This window comes from Mesoplodon mirus (genome assembly GCF_964341445.2).
Source record: "Mesoplodon mirus genome assembly, chromosome: 12".
Lineage (NCBI taxonomy): Eukaryota > Metazoa > Chordata > Mammalia > Artiodactyla > Ziphiidae > Mesoplodon > Mesoplodon mirus.
The window spans coordinates 81,544,696-81,565,468 of record NC_138988.1 but is presented as its reverse complement, the minus strand read 5'-3'; the positions used below and the strand labels follow the sequence as shown (position 1 = coordinate 81,565,468).

General features: G+C 42.3%; 1 protein-coding gene across 1 annotated transcript in view; it reads left to right on the top strand.

Moving 5' to 3' along the window:
• PKHD1 (PKHD1 ciliary IPT domain containing fibrocystin/polyductin) overlaps positions 1–20,773 on the top strand; it is a gene marked incomplete at its 3' end in the record, with an annotated part of 433,165 nt that overhangs the window by 30,714 nt on the left and 381,678 nt on the right. The window contains exons 19-27 of the mRNA XM_082637162.1: positions 22–164; positions 1,490–1,620; positions 2,380–2,555; positions 5,328–5,466; positions 7,592–7,719; positions 9,919–10,103; positions 11,002–11,124; positions 12,346–12,451; positions 13,475–13,747. Of these exons, the coding sequence (XP_082493288.1) occupies positions 22–164; positions 1,490–1,620; positions 2,380–2,555; positions 5,328–5,466; positions 7,592–7,719; positions 9,919–10,103; positions 11,002–11,124; positions 12,346–12,451; positions 13,475–13,747 (1,404 nt within the window). The remainder of the gene's footprint in view (positions 1–21; positions 165–1,489; positions 1,621–2,379; positions 2,556–5,327; positions 5,467–7,591; positions 7,720–9,918; positions 10,104–11,001; positions 11,125–12,345; positions 12,452–13,474; positions 13,748–20,773) is intronic.

Here is a 20,773-nt window from a genome sequence, read left to right as displayed (position 1 = left end):
TTTTGTTCGAAATGCATCCAGGCCTAGAAAGTTCCAGCTCTGATGGGCACCTCACCAGTGGGACAGAGCCCTTCTGTGGGAGGTTCAGCTTCCATCAGCCTCGACACCTTGTCCTGACACCCCCGGCTGCCCAGAAGGGCAACCGGCTAGATCAGTACACACATGTAAGTAGCAGCCTTCGTGCTTGCAGGCGAGGTGGGTAGGGAGGGATTGGAATTATTCTCTGGGGTTGAGTCTGGAGAAGCACAAGAGAGTGATTGCTGTACCTCGCAGGGCTTTTCAGGCTGAGATGCTAGGTTTCAGGGGTGAACAGACACCTCTGGTCCTCCCATTAGCTAGTTGCTGCATGGAAATGCCTTTCTATTAGCTGAGACCTACAGAAGTTTTTCTACACTGTAGTATTTTCTTTGCTCTCCAGGTATAAGCGCCGATTCTACAGTCAGACTCTGGTTTTGAATTCTGACTCTATACCCTGCATGCTCTCCATGTCTTTAGTTTACTCATCTGTGAAACGGGTAATAATGAGGTTTGCCTTTCAAGATTTAGGTGAAGAGTATATGAGATAATCCAGTAAAGTGCTTGGGCAGTGATTAGGACTCATTTAAGGATAGTTTTTATTATTTATCATAGTTATTGTTATTGATGGATGGACTGACACATTCCTTCCATACCCCTTATATCGTTGTGTCAATAGCTCTGCTGTCCTTCATAAAAAAGTGCAGCTTACTTGCCCTTTGGGAACCAGAGTGAACCTTCTTGGGGTGGCTGAACTCATGGTAGTGGTTTCAGGTCCTTTCCTAGTTGAATGGCGGTGGGAGCCAGGACTAAACGGTTCAGGGCAGGGCACTGCCCGACTTCCAGCCTTTCCTCTACAGCACAGGCTCCCAGCGCTGGGTGGTGGGGATTTTGCCCCGTGGGGAGGATTGGCAGTGTGTGGAGACATTTTTGGTCACCAAAACTGGGGAAGTGTTTGTAGCATCCAGTGGGTAGGTTCTAGGAATGTTGCTAAATGTCCTACAAGGCACTGGGCAGTGCCCCTCACAGAAAAGCATTATCTAGTCCCAGATGTCAATAGCACCGCAGTTGAAAAATCCTGCCATATAATTTTACTTAACTCAGAGTTAGAAGCCAAGGATGCTGGTGAATTAGGGTTAAGGAGTGAGGTTCAGAGAGGTACAGTGACTTGCTCAAGGTTGCACAGGTATCTGGGTCACAACAGGGGGTTTCTGTTGATAATTGAGATGCTCTAAAATCCTCATGGCCACGCACAGTGTTAGGCATTGAACAACTCTCTGTTGGGTGAATAACAATTTGCTCTAAATTATTTGTCTCTCCAGCTAGACCGGTAAGCTCCAGGAGGGCAGGAGCGGGCTGGCTGTCTCTCTGAGCACAAGGCAGGTTCTAGAGAGTGGATTGTCCTTGATAAACATTGCTTGAACTGCTGCTTCTTAGTGACACAGCTGAAGGACTTCTTGTTTGGTGTCTCTAGCTGTGCCTTGCATACAAAGGCCACATGAGTACGATCCTGACGGTGACAGTGTCCTTCACAATTGGCTTTCAAAGCACCGATAAGAAGAACGTCACCTGTGACTGGAGTCTCACAGGGGCCAGCCCTAACAGGTAGCTCATCTGCGGGCAGGTGTGGTGGGAATTCTGCCAGCTGGGATGATTAGCTTTCCTGGGGACAGTGGCCCACGGGAGGTACTAACTGTCTCTGATACTGGGGACTTGGATACTAACTTCAGCTCTGAACACATTTGATTTGGCAAAGAAGTTTGATTTAAGAGCAGTTAGTTGTTAGGAATCAAACATTCCCCAGAAGGAGTCTGACATTTCTCATAGGGATAGAATCATAGACCACCATATTTGGAAGAGATTTTAGGGAACATTCCTTGACGTTACAGATGAGAAAAATTGAGGCCCGGAGAATTTGTGATTCATCAAAATTCATTCAGCGAGTGAACAAAGATGCTGGAATATAATTCAGCATCCTGATCTCTTGATTCAGCTCTCTTTCCACATCTCTTAAGGGTTTTGTAAGTGTTTTTAAACTTAAATGAGTCTGGAAATGTCCAGAGTATTAATCTTCCCTGATAGTAGAGCCTAACAGGTGATCTGCTTAAGACACATAATCATATTGTAATTTGAAAGTACTGCTGACATTGTTATGAATGGATGGTGGACTTAAACGTGATTCACTCGTGTTGCATCCCAGCCAAGCTGAGCCCATCTTGGATGGATGTTTGTACCGTGGCAGCCATGATGGATTGGGTCTCCTGGCTGCATGGTCCTCAGGCCCAGGTTAGAGAACTGGGGCTCTCAGGAGAGAGAACTGCAGTGCTCACAGAAGGCCTGTTTCTGCTCTGCTCTTGTTTTCAGCTGGCAGTTCGCCTGCACCGACCTCTGGAAGACCTGTGTGCATCGCTCCGCGCAACTCCAGCCACCTCCTGCAGACTCCCCAGTGCTGGTTCATCAGATTGATCTCCTCCCTTTGTCTCCAGAGATGAACGTGTTCTATGTGGATGAGATTATTATTGCAGACACAAACCTAACAGGTGATTATCAAATCCACTCTCCTCCATGGACCTGTCCATCAAATGCCATCTTTGAACTTTTCTGGAGGGGCTGCTTTTCTGTTAATGGTGAGAGAACATATGATTCTCCATCTTTCTTGCCTCGATCCTGGAGAGAAGATGGAGTTGGAATTCTGTGTCCTTGGCCCCTATATCTCTCTAACTAGTTCCTCCCCCCCCCATTTATTCCAATGCTTGTTCTTGCTTTGGGTGTCTGTGATCTTACCCCAATTTTACCACTTTCTTGCTGAGGGGCCTTGGTTTTCTCATCCATAAAATGGGCTTAATGAGGGCCCTACCCCATTGGATTACTATGAAGAATAACTGAAGTATAGTGTAAAGCACTCAGCATGGGTCCTGACTAGTAAGTGCTCAATAAGTGTAATCAATTATTAGTACTATTATCATTACTGTTGTTAGGCCAGCAGGATTTCTTCACCTCTCCATCTGTTAATATCTGTCATACAAAGTGCTATAAGGAACACAGCAATATCTGGCCCTGTAAATGGGCCACAAGTCTGATTTACAACCCAACCCTTAGGACAGACTCGGTGGGAGTTGGAGGGTCACCGCATCCGCATGAGAACCGCCTCGTCTTTCCTTCTCCCCATCTGGTTCCTCTCACACATCACTCAGAGATCAGGCCTGGCCCCTCTCTGCACAAAATCCCTTGACCTCTCTTGGGTGCAGTGCTCTCACCTGGCTTTGCTTGTCTTAAGGGCAAGGTGCTCATCCGGGGTTCTACTGAGGCCACGTGTGACGCACCCCCTGGGGACAGACGCACACCCTGGGGACAGAAGCCCAGACAGATGGTGTGGTTTGCTCGCAGGGCCTCCAGGCTTCCAACTTTGTTCCCTCTCTCTTTTCTGTCAAATCCCTTGTGACTCTGGGGCTCTGCTTTCCTGCTTCTCATAGCTTCTCTGTTTTTCTCTCTCCAAGGAGAAAAGTATGGAACAGGCATTTGCATTCTGATTTTCAGGTGTGCAACTTTTTAGTCTTTTGCCTGGAAGTTGTAGAGCTGGGGGCAGGGGAGCGTGGAGGTGGGGGGTGGGGGTAGGAGAACTCTCTTTCAGCCCTGAAAATATATCATCTTTGATACTCTTCAGAATTCCATCTCTTATCTGTTTCAGTGATGTGAGTGTTTTGGGGGTATCTGGGTCAGAATGCGTCATTGCTTATTTCAAACTCTGTTTGTGTTCTGACACACAGAAAATAATATTCAAATTGTGTGCTGGGGTAACCATCTGAGTTTCTTGGTGCCCAAGACAACTGGCTGGGGCCTTTGGTGACCCCAAATGCTACCCAGATTCCCAGAGCACTGAGGGGATCATTACTGCGTGCACTTGAACCCACTGACTGGACCGGGAAACTCAAGACTGGATAATAGGTGTCGTTTCCCTTTATCCTCCGCAAACCCTCAAAGCCCAGGATCCAGAATCCTTTCTCACTGCCATCACCGCTCTGCCACCAAATGCTCCAGTATCTGGAGCCATGTAAGGGTGAGGTGGGAGAGGAACAGGGAGGCAGAGACAAGAAAGATGGGAGATGGCTTGGGTAAAACCATCTGTTTCCCACTGTCCAGCCATCCTGCTGGCCACAGGTTTCCTGTGAGTATTATTTAATGGTAACGTAAACTCTACACAATAGGGCTCCATATTCGTAGTTAATTGTCTGACATTTATCTGCTCAGCTTAACGCTTGGTTATATTCTCCCACCGAATGTCCTCTATGAAAGTTCTTTTCATCTAGTGGTGGCTACCAAATATTTCTCATTTAATTCTCAGAACCCCATGAGATGGTCCTATGATCCCCACTCTATAGATGAGGAAACCAAAGCTGACAGGATACTAAGTGTCTTGCCTCAAATCAGCTGGGATGTGGGGGAGATTGGAACCCAGAGATGGTTGACACCAGAGCCAAACCTTCAATGACTCCATACTCAGCTGAGCAAATAAACTTTTACTGAGCCCTTACTCTGTGCCTGGTGTTGTGCTCAGCATTGGGCCTGCAAAGACGGCCTCGATTGTACAGACTTGGAAAAGAAGCTGCCTTTACATGGTGCCTGGTAGGAGGAAAAGAGGATATTAAACTATATTTGCTGGTCATTTAAACCTGCCATCTCACTAAACTCTCCCTGCCATGCAGACTGATAGCTGTCATGAGTCCCACTTTATCAATGAGAAAACAGAGTCGTACAGAGGTTATAGTGATTAGCCAAATAGTAACCCAATAGAAGTGGAAAATGAGGATTTGAACACTGGTCTATCTTAAAGCTTGCACTCTCTCTGCACACATGTTGACGCCACGCTGTGGATAAAACTCAAGTACCTCTAGTATGTGCTTTGTGCGTTCAGTGTTCCCAAGGGGGATCAGCTTGTGTTCCTGGAGCTGCCAGGCTTTGGGAAGAAAAGGAGGAAAAGGGGCAGTGATGCCATAGATGAGCTGTGTGTATGTGTGGCGGTGTCGTGGTGGGGACCCCCGATGATACAGGCAGTGATGCTTGGCTGACTTGGGGCTTATTGAACTTTGCTGTGGAATTAGTCATCGTCTCCTTATACCATGACCTTGCATTTTCCTTTCCCAACTAAATTCCTACTTCCTGTTCCTTTTCTCTTCCTGGCAGCAGGTAGGTAGGAATCTCTGCTTTAAGTGTATGCTGGGATGTGAGTAACTCAGCCTCTCCAACGGGGACCTTCCACACAGCAGGTCTTCCATCTTGATTTACTTGATAATGATTGGATCATTGGTCTCTAGTTTCTCAGGCTGACTCTGGAACAGCTCGCCCTGGAGGGAATCTGCTGGAATTGCTCTCTGTGGTGGGATCCCCTCCCGTCTACAGTGTGACCTCCTGGTTGGCAGGGTGTGGCTTGGAGCTCCCGCTCATCACTGCAAGGTAGGGAACCATCTTTGCTCACCTCTCCTTGCTTAAAATTGTTAACTGCCCTTAGAAGACACAGAGGTGAGACTTTTTATCAGGAAAAGCTACCTGCCGTGTTGCTCAAAGCAATAGTTCTCAGTCTTAAGAATGCCATATCAGACTTACCTGGAGGTTGTGTTAAAACACAAATTTCTGGCCCCTAACCACACCATCATAGTTCAGTTGGTTTGAGGCAGGGCCTGATAGTTTGCATTTCTAATGAGTTCCCAGGCAATGCTGATTCTATTGATCTGGGGACTACATTTTGAGAACTAGTTCCTAGTGAATTTGTTTACAGTTAGTTGTATTTTTATGCTTTTCAGAGGTTCACATTACCACTGTTTGACAGGAAAACCTTGTTCCTCTCCTTCCATTCCCCATTTATTAATCTTATTGGAATCATTTGAGGCCAAAGGAAATAGTCAAAGGAACAAAACCAGCCAGTTCTAAGAGCTCACCACCAGATGGCACTAGAGCCCCATAAGCATTGGTTCTTCAATAATCAAACCTCTCTGGCCACAGTTTACAAAGCAGTAACTAAGAATCAGTCTCCCCCAAGCTCTTGGAACACATGTATGCTGTAATTTGTTCTTTTAATTTTTCACTAAAATCCAAGTAGGATGGGAAGAATTGAGATGCCTTGTCTTTAAAATTTCTTTTTTCTTCCCATCTCTTTCTAACATGTTTCAAAATGAGTTCTTCCTACTTATACTATGCTTTGGACAGTGTGTGAAAAGTAGGCAAAGAAACCTTGAATCTGTGCTCCATTTTCCTTGACTTAGTGTTTCATGGGCCTCTGGGCAGGACAGACACAGAAATCATCAATAGAATGAAGGAAGGAAAGAGCTTCAGTGGTGGAGAGGGAGCTGTCAGATTAGCCAGCCCGTGGTCCTGTGCTCCAGACCTACTGAATTATGTAGTTATTAACTCTGAAATGATGGAGTGTAATTTAGGTCCACACTTAGAGGGGTCCTCACAACCTCCTTTTTTTTCCTTTTTTTTTTTGGCCACGTGGCATTCGGGATCTTAGTTCCCTGACCAGGGATCAAACCCGTGCCCACTACTGTGGAAGCGCAGAGCCCTAACCACTGGACCACCAGGGAATTCCCACAACCTCCCTTTCTGAGTTTTCCTCAAGTCCCTTAGTTCCTTCTGGAAGCCTCTAGCCTGAGCAAGTCAGGACAACCTTCAGAGTGGCCCCCCAAACAGATAGTATCAGTCTACTTCTGTATGGTTTAAGTATGCACATCAATATGTAGCACTTAAGTAATATTATTGATTGAAATCACACATGTTTGTTGTTGAAAATTAGGAAAATACAGAAAAACACTTAGAAAAAGTTACAAAGCACTCAGAATCCCTCTGCTCAGAGATAACTTCTGTTAATGCATTGGATCCATATTCTAACAGCCTTTTCCCCAAGCAGTTTTTGTATGCATATATACATGTATATGTTTACTTTTTAAATCTCAGATTGGGACCACACATAAGACACTATATTTGTAACATGCCCTTTTCACCTACTGGTATAAATGGAATATTTCCCCATTTCATTAAGCCTGCTTCTAGATATGGTTTTTAATGGCTGAATAGTATTCCATCTCATGGTGTGTCATGATTTATTTGACCTATTTATTATATTAAAAGCAGGATTAGTCAGGCAGTGTGTTTGCATACAGGTGCTGGATAAGGACTCCACTAGATGGAGTGGCCTGTTTCTGCTGGGGATACTGAGTGCAGAGGCTCTGTGGACTAGGGCCCAAGTTTTCATCTGACCGTGCAAATGCGGTTAGAGAACACTGGGTTCTCCTTCCACTCTGCGTCAGGACCAGAGCTGTGGAGACCAGAGTCATCACTCTTTGCTCTGCATCCCTCTGCTTCCAGGACCAGTAGAGGGGAACTGTGGAACGCCCTAAAGAACCCTCATATTTACCTTACATTTTCTCTGCTGTGATGGGAGAGGGGTGCACAGTATTTGGGAGCTTGAGCTCATGGTCTGGAAACATGGGAGACCGCTGGTCTTTGAGATGGAGCTATGTTCTTACTGGAGCAGCTGCTGGAGGGTCCCCGTGGTTAATGCTTTGCTTCTGATATGTCACAGCTCTGTGCCCACTGGAGGAGCAGAAGAAGGATCCGGGTTGGTCCAGGTGACCACACAGAGACTACAGAGGACAAGTCCACCTTTAGGAGGACACTTTCGCATCCAGCTTTCTAACACAGTGATTCCTGGTAAAGGGGCCATTGGGAATGCAGTGTTTCTCATTTTACAACATCCTGCCAGGCAGGGTTACAGTCTTAAAGTTATTTTGTTTTCCAATGTCTGAGAATGACCTTCTTAAAGTTGAAGATCTGGACAATAACAACAGCATATCATTGTTAATATGATCCCAATCTTTTAGTTTTGTAGATGTGGAAACTGAGTGGATTAGCTTCCTGGGGCTGTCATAGCAAATTATACAACCTTGGTGGCTTAAAACGACAGAAATTTATTCTCTTCCAGTTCTGGAGGTCAGAGTCCACAGTCAAGTTGTTGTCAGGGCCACTCTCCCTCCTCAGGCTCTAGGGGAGGATCTGTTTCCTACGTCTTGCAGGATCTGGTGGCTGCCAGCATCCCTTGGCTGCAGGCGTATCACTCCAACCCCTGCCTCCCTGGTCACACTGTCTCTTCCTCTTCTGTGTATGAGTGAGTTTAGGGCCCACCTGGATAATCCAGGATGAACTCCTCTTCTCAAGATCCTTAACCACATCTTTTGCTTTATAAAGTAATGTTCATAGTTTCCTGGGATCAGGGCACTGACATATCTTTTTGAGGGCCACCATTCAGCCCACTATACTCAGGCTTGCCCAAAGCTCATAAAAATAGTTGATGGCAGGGTCCAGGTATGAACTTGAGTCTTTACTTCTCAGTTCGGTCCTCTTCTCTCTAGAGTTTCCTAGGCCAAAATCCACGGTAGCCACGGCCCTTCCAAATTAAACTCCACAGTGACACCACATGATATTGAGGATTTTAGGAATCATAACACATGTAGAAAGAGCTTTCAGCTGCGATGAGGGTAGAACAGTTTCTAAGTGTTCAAGTACATACACATCTCACAAAGGACAGGATTAGACGTGATTATAATATGTTATTTATTTGGTAAAAACATAGGGGAATCAGAAAGGAGGCTCAGGAGAACTCAAGAATGGCCGTATATAAATTGGCACATGGTCCAGGAGTCTTCTGCCCTCTCAAGCAGAAAGATGCTGGACTTGCAAAGAATCTTCTTGGCTGGAGGAATGGAGTGGAGTTTTTACTCTAGTAGGGCAAGTTAGGAAAAGTTGATGGCCCCTGGGCTATTGGAGTCTGATAAGTGGGTGAATAAGTGCATCAGAACCCTACCTCTATGAAGCCCATTACTTTGCTGTTTTCCTTCTCACAAATGAGAAAGCTGGAACCTGTCTATAGAGAGACTTTTCCTGCTGTCATATCCTGTTGCTGATACTCCTCACATCACTGCCTGTAGAACAACTGGGGGGAAAGCCAGCCTTCACCTGGCCATTTGAAATGGCCCTCAAATGACATATAAAATCTTTTTTAAAAAGATGAGAATTTTGTTTGCATTTTGGAAATACAGTGGTATTTCACTAACACTCCAGGGCAGTGTGGGATTCAAAAGGAAAGCTCTTGAGTAGGTAGAAGGCAACCTGGGTTTTAATCTAAACCCCTCTCACTTGGTTGACAAGCTTCTGAATCACACTGGATTTCATTTTCTTCATCTCTCAAGGAGGTGTTAGGATATCTAGATGACCCGCCTCACAGAGATGTTGGGAGTACCTAAGGAAATGGAAACTTTTGGTAAAGCATGAAACAATGTTAAAACACAGCAAGGCTTAAGCCCAAAGTGCTGTTATTTTTCTACGGGGATGTGAGATGGGGAAGCAGGTGGTTGGGCTTAAAGGAAATTGTAATGGAGAAACCGAAGTTCAATGTCAACATTCCTCAGCTTGGTTGGCTAAGTTTTTATGGGTGTCAGCTGCTTTGTGCCTTCCCGACTCCTTATGAAAGGTGGCCAGCCAACTTTTCCCTGTTCACAGGGCCAGCTAAATTCTTCCGGGGAAAACCCAATATTTAATTAGACTTTCAGGGATAACCAGGGTGTCTGGAATTTACATTTTGAGTTGACAGTTGAGATAGGTTTGTCTGATGCGATTGTATTCTCTCCTTGAGAGATGTGATGCTGATTAAAGGGACCGTGATATAAAAAGTGAGCACCTACTTATATTTGCCCTAAAAATGGCTTAACTGGACTGAGGATCTTCTTGAACTTGATGGTCTCTGCATGTGTAGTAGGCATTCTGATGTGTATTCTCTGCTGTCTTGATGATGAGATGCTGCAAGGTGGACTAATTAGTGTCCTGTACTTTTTATATCATGACCTTCTCCCACAGCTGTCCCTGTGCACATCTCAGCTAGTCACCTCCAAAAGCTCTTACAAACCAACGCTGATGACTTCACATCTAGGTACCTTAATGTCAGTGACTTCACTGTGATGGAGGATCTAAAGTCTTGCTATGAACATGTGTGGACTCTCTCCTGGTCCAACCAGGTTGGGGACTTGCCCAGCTTTATAAGGGTATGTATGGTATCCCTTTTGGTTTTGTGGATTTGGTGCTCTGGAGCAATTTTGTGAAAAAAAATCAGAATTATATGAATGAAAACTGTCATGATTTGTGAATTTTGTTGGAATATTCAAATAAAGGGGTTCAATGATCTTTCTGAAAGTTTTCAAGATGTATTTTATATCTCATATTCCTGATAAAGCAGTTTAAACCCAACATCACCTTTTCTAACTTGATGTAGGTAGAGAAGTTGTTGGTCAGTGTCCACCATACAATAATTCTACATCTGTTATTGGATAATTTAAGCAGATGTGATTGACTTAGATTATCATGGAGGCAGATGGCACAGCAGAAGGAAGTTTAGGAAAGGATTTGCTGTCTTTGGATAATGACAAAACCAGATGCTCTTGCATATTTAGGGTTTTAAAAAATAATCTAACGATCATCTAGCATTTGGTTTTATGAAGTGAAACCCGAGATGAAATTTTATTCTTGTTATTTGGTATTGTGGGTCATCTGGTTTTCAAACAAAATTCTTGGGTGGAGATGGAGGAAGGATAGGAGTCATCTCATGGCACTTGTTTCCTGACATTTTATTTTAAGATTTTGGATTGAAAACTTGTAAAATAGAAAAGCACATGGAAACAAAATATCTCAAGACATAGAAGATCAGTATAGTGTGCATTTTTTTGGGTAACTCTACTTGCATATAAATATTCTTCTAGTCTACTGGGGCTTTCATTAGCCATTACTTACTATTAGGTTACTAGATTTCAAGCCCCGTCTCTCCATTTTCACTTTCTAGCTATCTGATTATCTTAAACAGAATGTGAAAACACCCTTTGTTATTTGTTTTAAGCAAGATTAGACTTCATTCCATGGCAGAATTCACCAGAACTGTAACCATCTTAGGTATCTGATGAAAACCTAACAGGAGTGAACCCTGCTGTAACCACTCGTGTGGTATATGATGGTGGAGTCTTCCTTGGACCCATATTTGGAGACATGTTGGTCACTGCCAACCAGTACACTCAGGTGAGAGCGGATGGGCCACCCAAAGTGAAGTACTAGTTTCAGGTCTACTGCAGCCCCTCCTGATTTGTAATGTGGACCAATCCTAAGGGTCAGCTTTCTAATTCGCAAAACAGAGACAGTTGTGGCTGTGCTTTTCTACCTCCACAGGGTATGGAGAGTACGCTGAAAATATAAGTGCTTTGTAAATACAACATCCTGTTATTATAATTATTGATGCTACTATGGTACCAAAAATAGAGAACCTCTCTAGCTACATATGATTTATACCTCCACACAGTGGCCTTGGAAAGTAAATGAGCTAAGTCAACCCCTTTTCTCTTTAAAATGTCCTTTACTATTTCCCATCTGCCCATACTCTTGTTATAAGTCATCTGCTTTTAATTAGAGACAATTTTGAAATGCAAAAACTATAAAGAATAATATAACCAACACCTGGGTACCCAAACGAGGATTAACAATTGCCAACATTTGCTGTATTTATTTTATTTTTTTGGTCTTTATGAATAACGTGAAACATTACAGATGAAGAGTTTCTTATCACCTGTGCCTTCATGCTATCCCAGTACCCCTTCCCTTATAAGCAAACACTATCATGAATATAGTGTGTGTGCTTTTAATCCTTATTTTATATGTAGAGAATCAGAGTTCAATCTTTTTCACCTTTCTTATCTCCGAGTATTGTAGAGTTCTATTAGATTAACCTTAGCCCCAGTGAGAGGAAAAGACATATAATTTATTCTTGGGGACCTCCCATTCTAGGATGAAAAAGACCCCAAGCCAAATGTCCAAATACGCTCTGATCTTCAGTTATACATCCATGTAGCAATGGTAGAACAGAGTTGCCTACTTCACTGGCATTTACCAGCAAAGACAGGGCTTTTCACAGGAAGTAGGTACTCAGTTGAAAATATAAAGTGATAAAAAGTTCTCACTTAGTTTGAATTTACTGCTTTGTGACAGAGAGGGAATTTACTCCAGATTGAACATATTTAATTGCAAAAATGTTAGGTTTCTGCTTATTTACCATCGTTTTAAAAAAGCCTAACATGTTTGGAGTCATGCTTTACAATTTAGGGTCTATTACTGGAAAATAGAAGGAGAAAAAGAGAATAAGTGAATCATTAACACATTTTAATTTGGGCAAACTTCGCAAGTACTTTATTAATACCCTTGAGCATATGAAACATGTACGTTTGCTTTTAATGCTTTTGTCTTTTCCAGGTGGTTGTGCAAGTGAACGACATACCAGCTCATTGTTCAGGTTCCTGTTCCTTCCAGTACCTTGAAGGGTCAACTCCCAGTGTCCACTCTGTGTGGTATGCCCTCGGTATGATGTGCACTTGGCATTGAGATGGGCGTGAACTTTATTTTTTTATTGAAGTATAATTGATTTACAATGTCATGTTAGTTTCAGTACAGTGATTCAGTTACATATATATATATATATATACACACATATATACATATATATGCACATATATACATACATACATATATATATATATATATATATATATATATATATATATATATATATATATATATATATGCTTTTTCAGATTCTTTTCCCTTATAGGTTATTACAAATATTGAGTATAGCTCCCTGTGTTATATGTTCGGTCTTTGCTGGTTATCTGTTTTATATATAGTAGTGTGTGTATGTTAATCCCAACCTCCTAATTTATCCCTCCCCCACCTCTTTCCCCTTTGATAACCATAAGTTTGTCTTCTATGTCTGTGGGTCTGTTTCTGTGCATGAACTTTAGACTGAGAGTGACTTGTTGGAGGCCATGTACCTGGTGATGTGTGGGTAGAAGGTGTGTCCGTTCATGGGGTGGATGATGAGTGATGCAGCAGAAGGTGAATTTTTTAGCCAATCTAAATGAAATGGTTATGATTTGAAATGGTGGATTTTTTTTTTTTTAATTTCTTGGCTGCATCATGCAGCATGTGGGATCTTAGTTCCCTGACCAGGGTTCGAACCCGTACCTCCTGCAGTGGAAGTGCAGAGCCTTAACCACTGGACTGCCAGGGAAGTCCCGAAATGGTGGATTTTTGATGACTTAAAATGTTGTATTCTCTTTGTCCCTTGTTTTGAAATATTGTTTATTTTTATTTTTTTCCCCATTTTTTGTTGACTAGTGATTTCTCATCACTAGTTTGAGAAAATTTAAGATGAGGGCTCTACACTATTAAAATCAATATAGATTCCAATACATGAATCAGCATTTAATTCCTTGAATTTTGGGAGAGGAAGGTGAGAGGGAATGAATATTTGACAGAGTTCTTGTAAATGGAGTGATATCACTGAGAAATGTTTTCTTTCTTTTAATTTCTTTCTTCTTTTAAGATGACATTGACCTACTGGTCTATATTACTGGAAATAGTTTCTCTGGTGACTCCGAGGCCTTGCAGGTTACAGTGAACAAAACAAGTTGCAAAGTTATCTTCTCAAACCAAACGAATGTGGTGTGTCAGACAGGCCTGCTGCCCGTTGGAGTGCATCAGATTTCAATGTTGGTGAGACCCTCTGGTCTTGCCGTCAATGCCAGTGGAGGAGGCCTCTTCCTAAACGTGGAGCCCAGACTGGATTCTGTGGAGCCTTCCAGAGCTGCAGACATTGGTAATCCGGGGGCACCTGCATTGCATCTGAACCTCTGAAGCTAGCATTCTTGCCAGTCTGCAGGCATCTAGTCCTGCCGTGTAATAAATTCTGTAGCCACTGTGATTCACAGCTTTCTGTTTTCTGCCATCAGCATTTCTTCCAATGAGTAATAGACATTTGAGCCCTTAAATGAACTCACTTGCCACATAAAGGATCATAGTTTGGCTGATGGTGTCAGGCATCACTGGGTCAATCACTGAGTCATTGGGACAATCTGATCAAGTGGAAATGACACTAGGAGGGGGAGTTAGGACATGTGCCTGGGTTTTCAGCGTGCCAAAGTCAGAAGTGTGACCTTAGAAGTTTCAGATACTTCTGTGGGACTTAGTTTCCTAACAGTGATGAGGATGGGCACAGGATCGTTTACTGAGTACCTCTTCTAGGTAGTCGCACACCCTAAATACTTACAGCCGCTGGAAAGGTGGAATTATTATCCACATTTTTTCAGATGAGATAATAGTATTTCTAAGAGAAGAGTGACTTGCCCAAGGCTTCCCGATGGAAAGAGGTAGAGCTAGGATGCAAACCAGGATTGCGGGACGCCAAGGCTCCTGCTGCTTCTACCTCACCATGCTGTCTTACCCATGCAATGGGCTGAACAATGCTTAGAACTCTTAGTTTTGAGTGAGATTAAAATGAGCCAACAGGTGGGAAAGTCCCTTGAAAATTAAAAACATTTGCAAATGTGAAGTACAGGCCTGGCCCACTAGGAACTTAGTGGGTGTTTCACAAATGTTTGTAAAATGACGTACACTCAAGATACTTGGCTAGCAGGCAAAGCCAACTACCATTTGAGTAGTGGGGTATGGAGAGGTCAGCGGGGCTTGCCAGCATCAGCCCCGTGCATTGGGTCTTAGTGCCATGGCAACCAAGGATCTCCCCATGCTTTCTGAGGGACACAACTTGTTTAAAACAACCCAGCCAGACTGCAAGAATCTCAGGAACACTCATGCTTTATATGTTAATATATGATTTTTAGAGCATAAAAATTTTTCCTTAATGCCTTGGACTTTTGTCATTGTTTATTCTGTTGGCCAAAGATTCGTGGCTTAGAACACTTATTAAAGTAGTGTTTCCTGGCTACAAATTCATTGTTCAAAGGAACAGTTGATTTCTGAATTTACTTGGCTTTATAGAGAAAATCAAGAGGCCTGCTTTTTTCTTCTCTACACATAAAACCGAACAAGCTTGCCCTTATTTCTCAGTGATTTAAGGAGGGAGCCAGATGGTCTGTGGTGCTCAGAGTGAAAGATCACACTCTATATTAACCCAATAATTATTGGTTTGAGTCTTCCCACCAGATGTATAAGTGTCTTTGATCTTCCTATAAAGTTACCTTTGCAGTTCAGGCCACACCATCCTTCCCCACTCGACTCTGCCACTGGACTGCAGATACCTCCAGGGCAGACAGGTGACTCAATCAGCTTTGTCCTCTACACAGAGTGACTCACACAGGCAGACTGGTCAACTGTCCCAGTTTCCTGGGACTGAGGGGTTTCCCAGGACGCAAGACTTTCAGTGTTATAATTGGGACGTGGAACTCTTAAGTGCTAAAACTTGGAAAGTCCCAGGCAAACTGAGTTGAGTTGGTTACCCTGTCAGGGTATGCTGTACCACCAATACATGAAGGGTTTGTCTAGGAGGACTGTGTACCACCCCTCTGTATTTTAGTGAAAGATGGAAAACTCAGAGAAGGGATAATGTTGGGTGGGTCCAAATTAATCTCTGCTAAGACTGAGGGGAAAGGGAAGGAGAGAGAGATTCTAGCTGCTACTTTCTTTATTACTGGATTTAAACTTTCCTTCTGAACCCTTCCTCCACCCTGCCACCTACCTAGTACCAACCAGTATCAGTCAGTGCATCCATCCATCCATCCATGCATCACTCAACGCTGACTAAGCCACCCTGTGGAAAGCCCTGTGCCAGGTGCTGAAGACCTTGGTTCTCAAAGTGTGGTTCTGGACCAGCAGTATCTCCATCATCTGGGAGCTTGTTAGAAATGAAGTCTCAGGCCCCATCTCTCACCTCCTAATCAATCTGCATGTTCACAGGATCCTCAGGCAATTTCTATGAATAGGGCAGTTTGAGCAATACCGCTATTGGGGATTTAAAGAGAACCAGGCTGAGTCCTACCAACAAGGAATTTACAGAACAGTTGAGTATGTAATGAATACATGTAATAATGTGATCAGTAATATTCCAAATCACTACTTGCCCATATGCCAAATGCCCTTAGAAGGATTTTTAAAAAAAAAATATTGGTTCATTTCTGTGTGTTAGGTCCTAAGGTGTGGACCCTTGTGAGGCACTTCAGCTTTCAAATGGGAATGGCATTGTCACTGCCTCTCCAACTTTTAATTATTATCAACAATAATAATGACAACAATTTATTTAGCTCTTACTATGTGCCAGTCACTATGAATGTTGAGGATACAATAAATTGAAACAAAGTCCCTGCTCTCCTGGAGGTAAGTGTGTAAGAGAAAAATCTAGCAGGGGAATAGTGACAGAGGGAGTAGTGGTTGTGATAGGATGGTCACTGGCATTGGAAAAATGACAAGGATGTCACTGGAGGATGGAGACAGGGAGGAGGTGAAGGAATGAGTCCTGGGGAAATCTTGGAGGAGATTCTAGGCAGAGGGAACACCAAATGATAAAATCTTAAGTCAGAATGAGCTCAGCTTGTTCCAGCCAAGAAGGTTGCTGTGGCTGGAATAAATTGAGTGAGGGGGGTGGTAGGAGATGACTGGGAGCAGATCATATGGCTTTAGAGGCTATGAAAGGATATTGGGTTTTTGTTGTTGTTGTTTTGGCCATGCCGTGTGGCATGTGGGATCTTAGCTCTCTGACCAGGGATTCAACCTGCGCCCCCTGCAGTGGCAGCTCGGAGCCCTAACCATTGGATTGCCCGGGAAGTCTGAAAGGATGTTGGCTTTAATTCTGAGTGAGACAGGTGCCATTGGAAAATTTTAAGTGCAAAAGCAACATGATCTGACTTAGGCTGCTGTGTGAGGATATACTGTAGTGAGGCAAGGATGGAGGCTACTGAAGCCATTCAGGGGAGAGAGAATGTTGGGTTGGACTAGGGCAATATCTCTTAGAAATATATGTTTATCATTTTATTGCTGTTGCTTGTGCCTTGGTGTCCTATCTAAGAAACGATTGCCTAATCCAATGTCACAAGATTTATGCCTATATTTTGTTCTAAGAGTTTTATAGCTTTAGCTCTTGCATTTAGATGTATAATTCATTTTTAGTTAATTTTCATATATAGTATGGGTTAGGGGTCTGTATTCGTTTTCTAGGGCTGCTTAACGAGGTACCGCAAACTAGATGGCTTAAATAACAGAAATTTATTGTCTCACAGTTCTGGAGGCTATAAGTCTGGTATCAAGATGTCAGTGGAGGTGATTCCTTCTGCAACAACCTGTGAGAAAGAATTTGTTTCATGCCTCTCCCCAAGATTCTGGTAGTCTGCTGGCAATCTTTGGCGTTCCTTGGGTTGTAAAAGCATCACCCTGATCTCTGCCATTATCTTCACATGGTGTTCTCCCTGTGTCTTTTATGTGCCCAAATTTTCCCTTATTATAAGGACACTAGTCATATTGAATTAAGGAACCACCCTACTCCAATATGACCTTGTCTTAGCTAACTACATCAGTAATGACCCTATTCCCAAATAAGGTCACATTATGAGGTACAAGTGGCCAGGACTACAACATATGAATTTTGAGGGGGACACAATTCAGGACTTATCTTCCTGGTGTTGAGCCCTAGGGTTGGGGTGCCCAATATGTGGCTCAAACCCCTCACTCCCCAGGGAGGGTCCCCGAGCCTGAGATATCCCCCTTTTTTCTGTGTCCCTTGCTAGGGGTGTGGGTCCTGAGCTGATTGCTTCTCCTCCCTTCCCACCAACTCTGTGAGGATTTTCTTACAGCCTTGGTTGTAGAAGAACCTTTCTGCCAGCCTCCAGGTTGTTTGCAGTGAGAGTTGCTCCACATGTAGATGTATTTTGATGTGTTTGTTGGGGGAGGTGAGCTCCACATCATCCTACTCTGCCACCTGATCTCCCCAATTGCAGCTGTTTTATAAGGTATTTTAATGTCTGGCAGAAGACCCCTTCACTCTTATTTTTGAAATTTTGTTTTCTGGCTATTGTTTATTTTTCAATGAATTTTAAAATAAGCTTGTCTAATTTAAATTAAAAATGAATTTTGTATTTTTATCATGATTGTATTGATGCTTTAGTTTAACTTAGAAAGATATGCCACAAGCATCTTAGGTAGCCTCATCCACAAGAGGGCAGATAGCAGAAGCAAGAAGAACTATAATTCTGCAGCCTGTGGAAGGAAAGACCATATTCACAGAAAGATAGACAAAATGAAAAGGCAGAGGACTTCATACCAGATGAAGGAACAAGATAAAACCCCAGAAAAATAACTAAATGAAGTGGAGATAGGCAGCCTTCCAGAAAAAGAATTCACAATAATGATGGTGAAGATGATCCAGGACCTCGGAAAAAGAATGGAGGCAAAGATCGAGAAGATGCAAGAAATATTCAACAAAGACCTAGAAGAATTAAAGAACAAACACCTAGAAGAATTAAAGAACAAACAAACAGAGATGAACAATACAATAACTGAAATGAAAAATACACTAGAAGGAATCAATAGCAGAGTAACTGAGGCAGAAGAACGGATAAGTGACCTGGAAGACAGAATGGTGGAATGCACTGCCATGGAACAGAATAAAGAAAAAAGAATGAAAAGAAATGAAGACAGCCTAAGAGACCTCTGGGACAGCATTAAACACAACAACTTTTGCATTATAGGGGTCTCAGAAGGAGAAGAGAGAGAGAAAGGACCCGAGAAAATATTTGAAGAGATTACAGTCGAAAACTTCCCTAACGTGAGAAAGGAAATAGCCACTCAAGTCCAGGAAGCACAGAGAGTCCCAGGCAGGATAAACCCAAGGAGAAACATGCCGAGACACACAGTAATCAAATTGGCAAAAATAAAAGACAAAGAAATATTATTGAAAGCAGCAGGGGGAAAATGACAAATAACATACAAGGGAACTCCCATAAGGTTAACAGCTGATTTCTCAGCAGAAACTCTACAAGCCAGAAGGGAGTGACACGATATATGTAAAGTGATGAAAGGGAAGAACCTACAACCAAGATTACGTGGCAAGGATCTCATTCAGATTCGACGGAGAAATCAAAATCTTTACAGACAAGCAAAAGCTAAGAGAATTCAGCACCACCAAACCAGCTCTACAACAAATGCTAAAGGAACTTCTCTAAGTGGGAAACACAAGAGAAGAAAAGGACCTATAAAAACAAACTCATAACAATTAAGAAAATGGTAATAGGAACATACATATCGATAATTACCTTGAACATGAATGCATTAAATGCTCCAAGCGAAAGACACAGGCTTGCTGAATGGATACAAAAACAAGACCCATATATATGCTATCTACAAGAGACCCACTTCAGACCTAGAGACACAGACAGACTGAAAGTGAGGGGATAGAAAAAATATTCCATGCAAATGGAAATCAGAAGAAAGCTGGAGCAGCAATACTCATATCAGATAAAATAAACTTAAAATAAAGAATGTTACAAGAGACAAGGAAGGACACTACATAATGATCAAGGGATCAATCCAAGAAGATATAACAATTATAAATATATATGCACCCAACATAGGAGCACCTCAATACATAAGGCAACTGCTAACAGCTGTAAAAGAGGAAATCGACAGTAACACAATAATAGTGGGGGACTTTAACACCTCACTTCCACCAATGGACAGATCATCCAGACAGAAAATTAATAAGGAAACACAAGCTTTAAATGACACAATAGACCAGATAGATTTAATTGATATTTATAGGACATTCCATCCAAAAACAGCAGATTACACTTTCTTCTCAAGTGCACACAGAACATTCTCCAGGATGGATCACATCTTGGGTCACAAATCAAGCCTCGGTAAATTTAAGAAAACTGAAATCATATCAAGCATGTTTTCCGACCACAATGCTATGAGATTAGAAATGAATTACAGGGAAAAAAACGTAAAACACACAAACACATAGAGGCTAAACAATACGTTACTAAATAACCAAGAGATCACTGAAGAAATCAAAGAGGAAATAAAAAAATACCTAGAGACAAATGACAATGAAAACACGATGATCCAAAAACCTATGGGATGCAGCAAAGGCAGTTCTAAGAGGGAAGTATATAGCAATACAAGCCTACCTCAAGAAACAAGAAAAATCTCAAATAAACAATCTAAGCTGACACCCAAAGGAACTAGAGCAAGAAGAACAAACAAAACCCAAAGTTAGTAGAAGGAAAGAAATCATAAAGATCAGAGCAGAAATAAGTAATAATAAATAAATAATAAATAATAAGTAATAAGAAAACAATAGCAAAGATCAATAAAACTAAAAGCTTGTTATTTGAGAAGATATACAAAATTGACAGACCTTTAGCCAGACTCATCAAGAAAAAGAGGGAGAGGACTCAAATCAATAAAATTAGAAATGAAAAAGAAGTTACAATGGACACCGCAGAAATACAAAGCTTCATAAGAGACTACTAGGAGCAACTCTATGCCAATAAAATAGACAACCTGAAAGAAAGGAACAAATTCTTAGAAAGGTATAACCTTCCAAGACTGAACCAGGAAGGAATAGAAAATATGAACAAACCAATCACAAGTAATGAAATTGAAACTGTGATTAAAAACCTTCCAACAAACAAAAGTCTAGGACCAGATGGCTTCACAGGTGAATTCTATCAAACAGTTAGAGAAGAGCTAACACCCATCCTTCTGAAACCCTTCCAAAAAATCGCAGAGGAAGGAACACTCCCAAACTCATTCTAACTCATCACCCTGATACCAAAACTAGACAAAGATTCTACAAAAAAAAATTACGGACCAATATCACTGATGAGTATAGATGCAA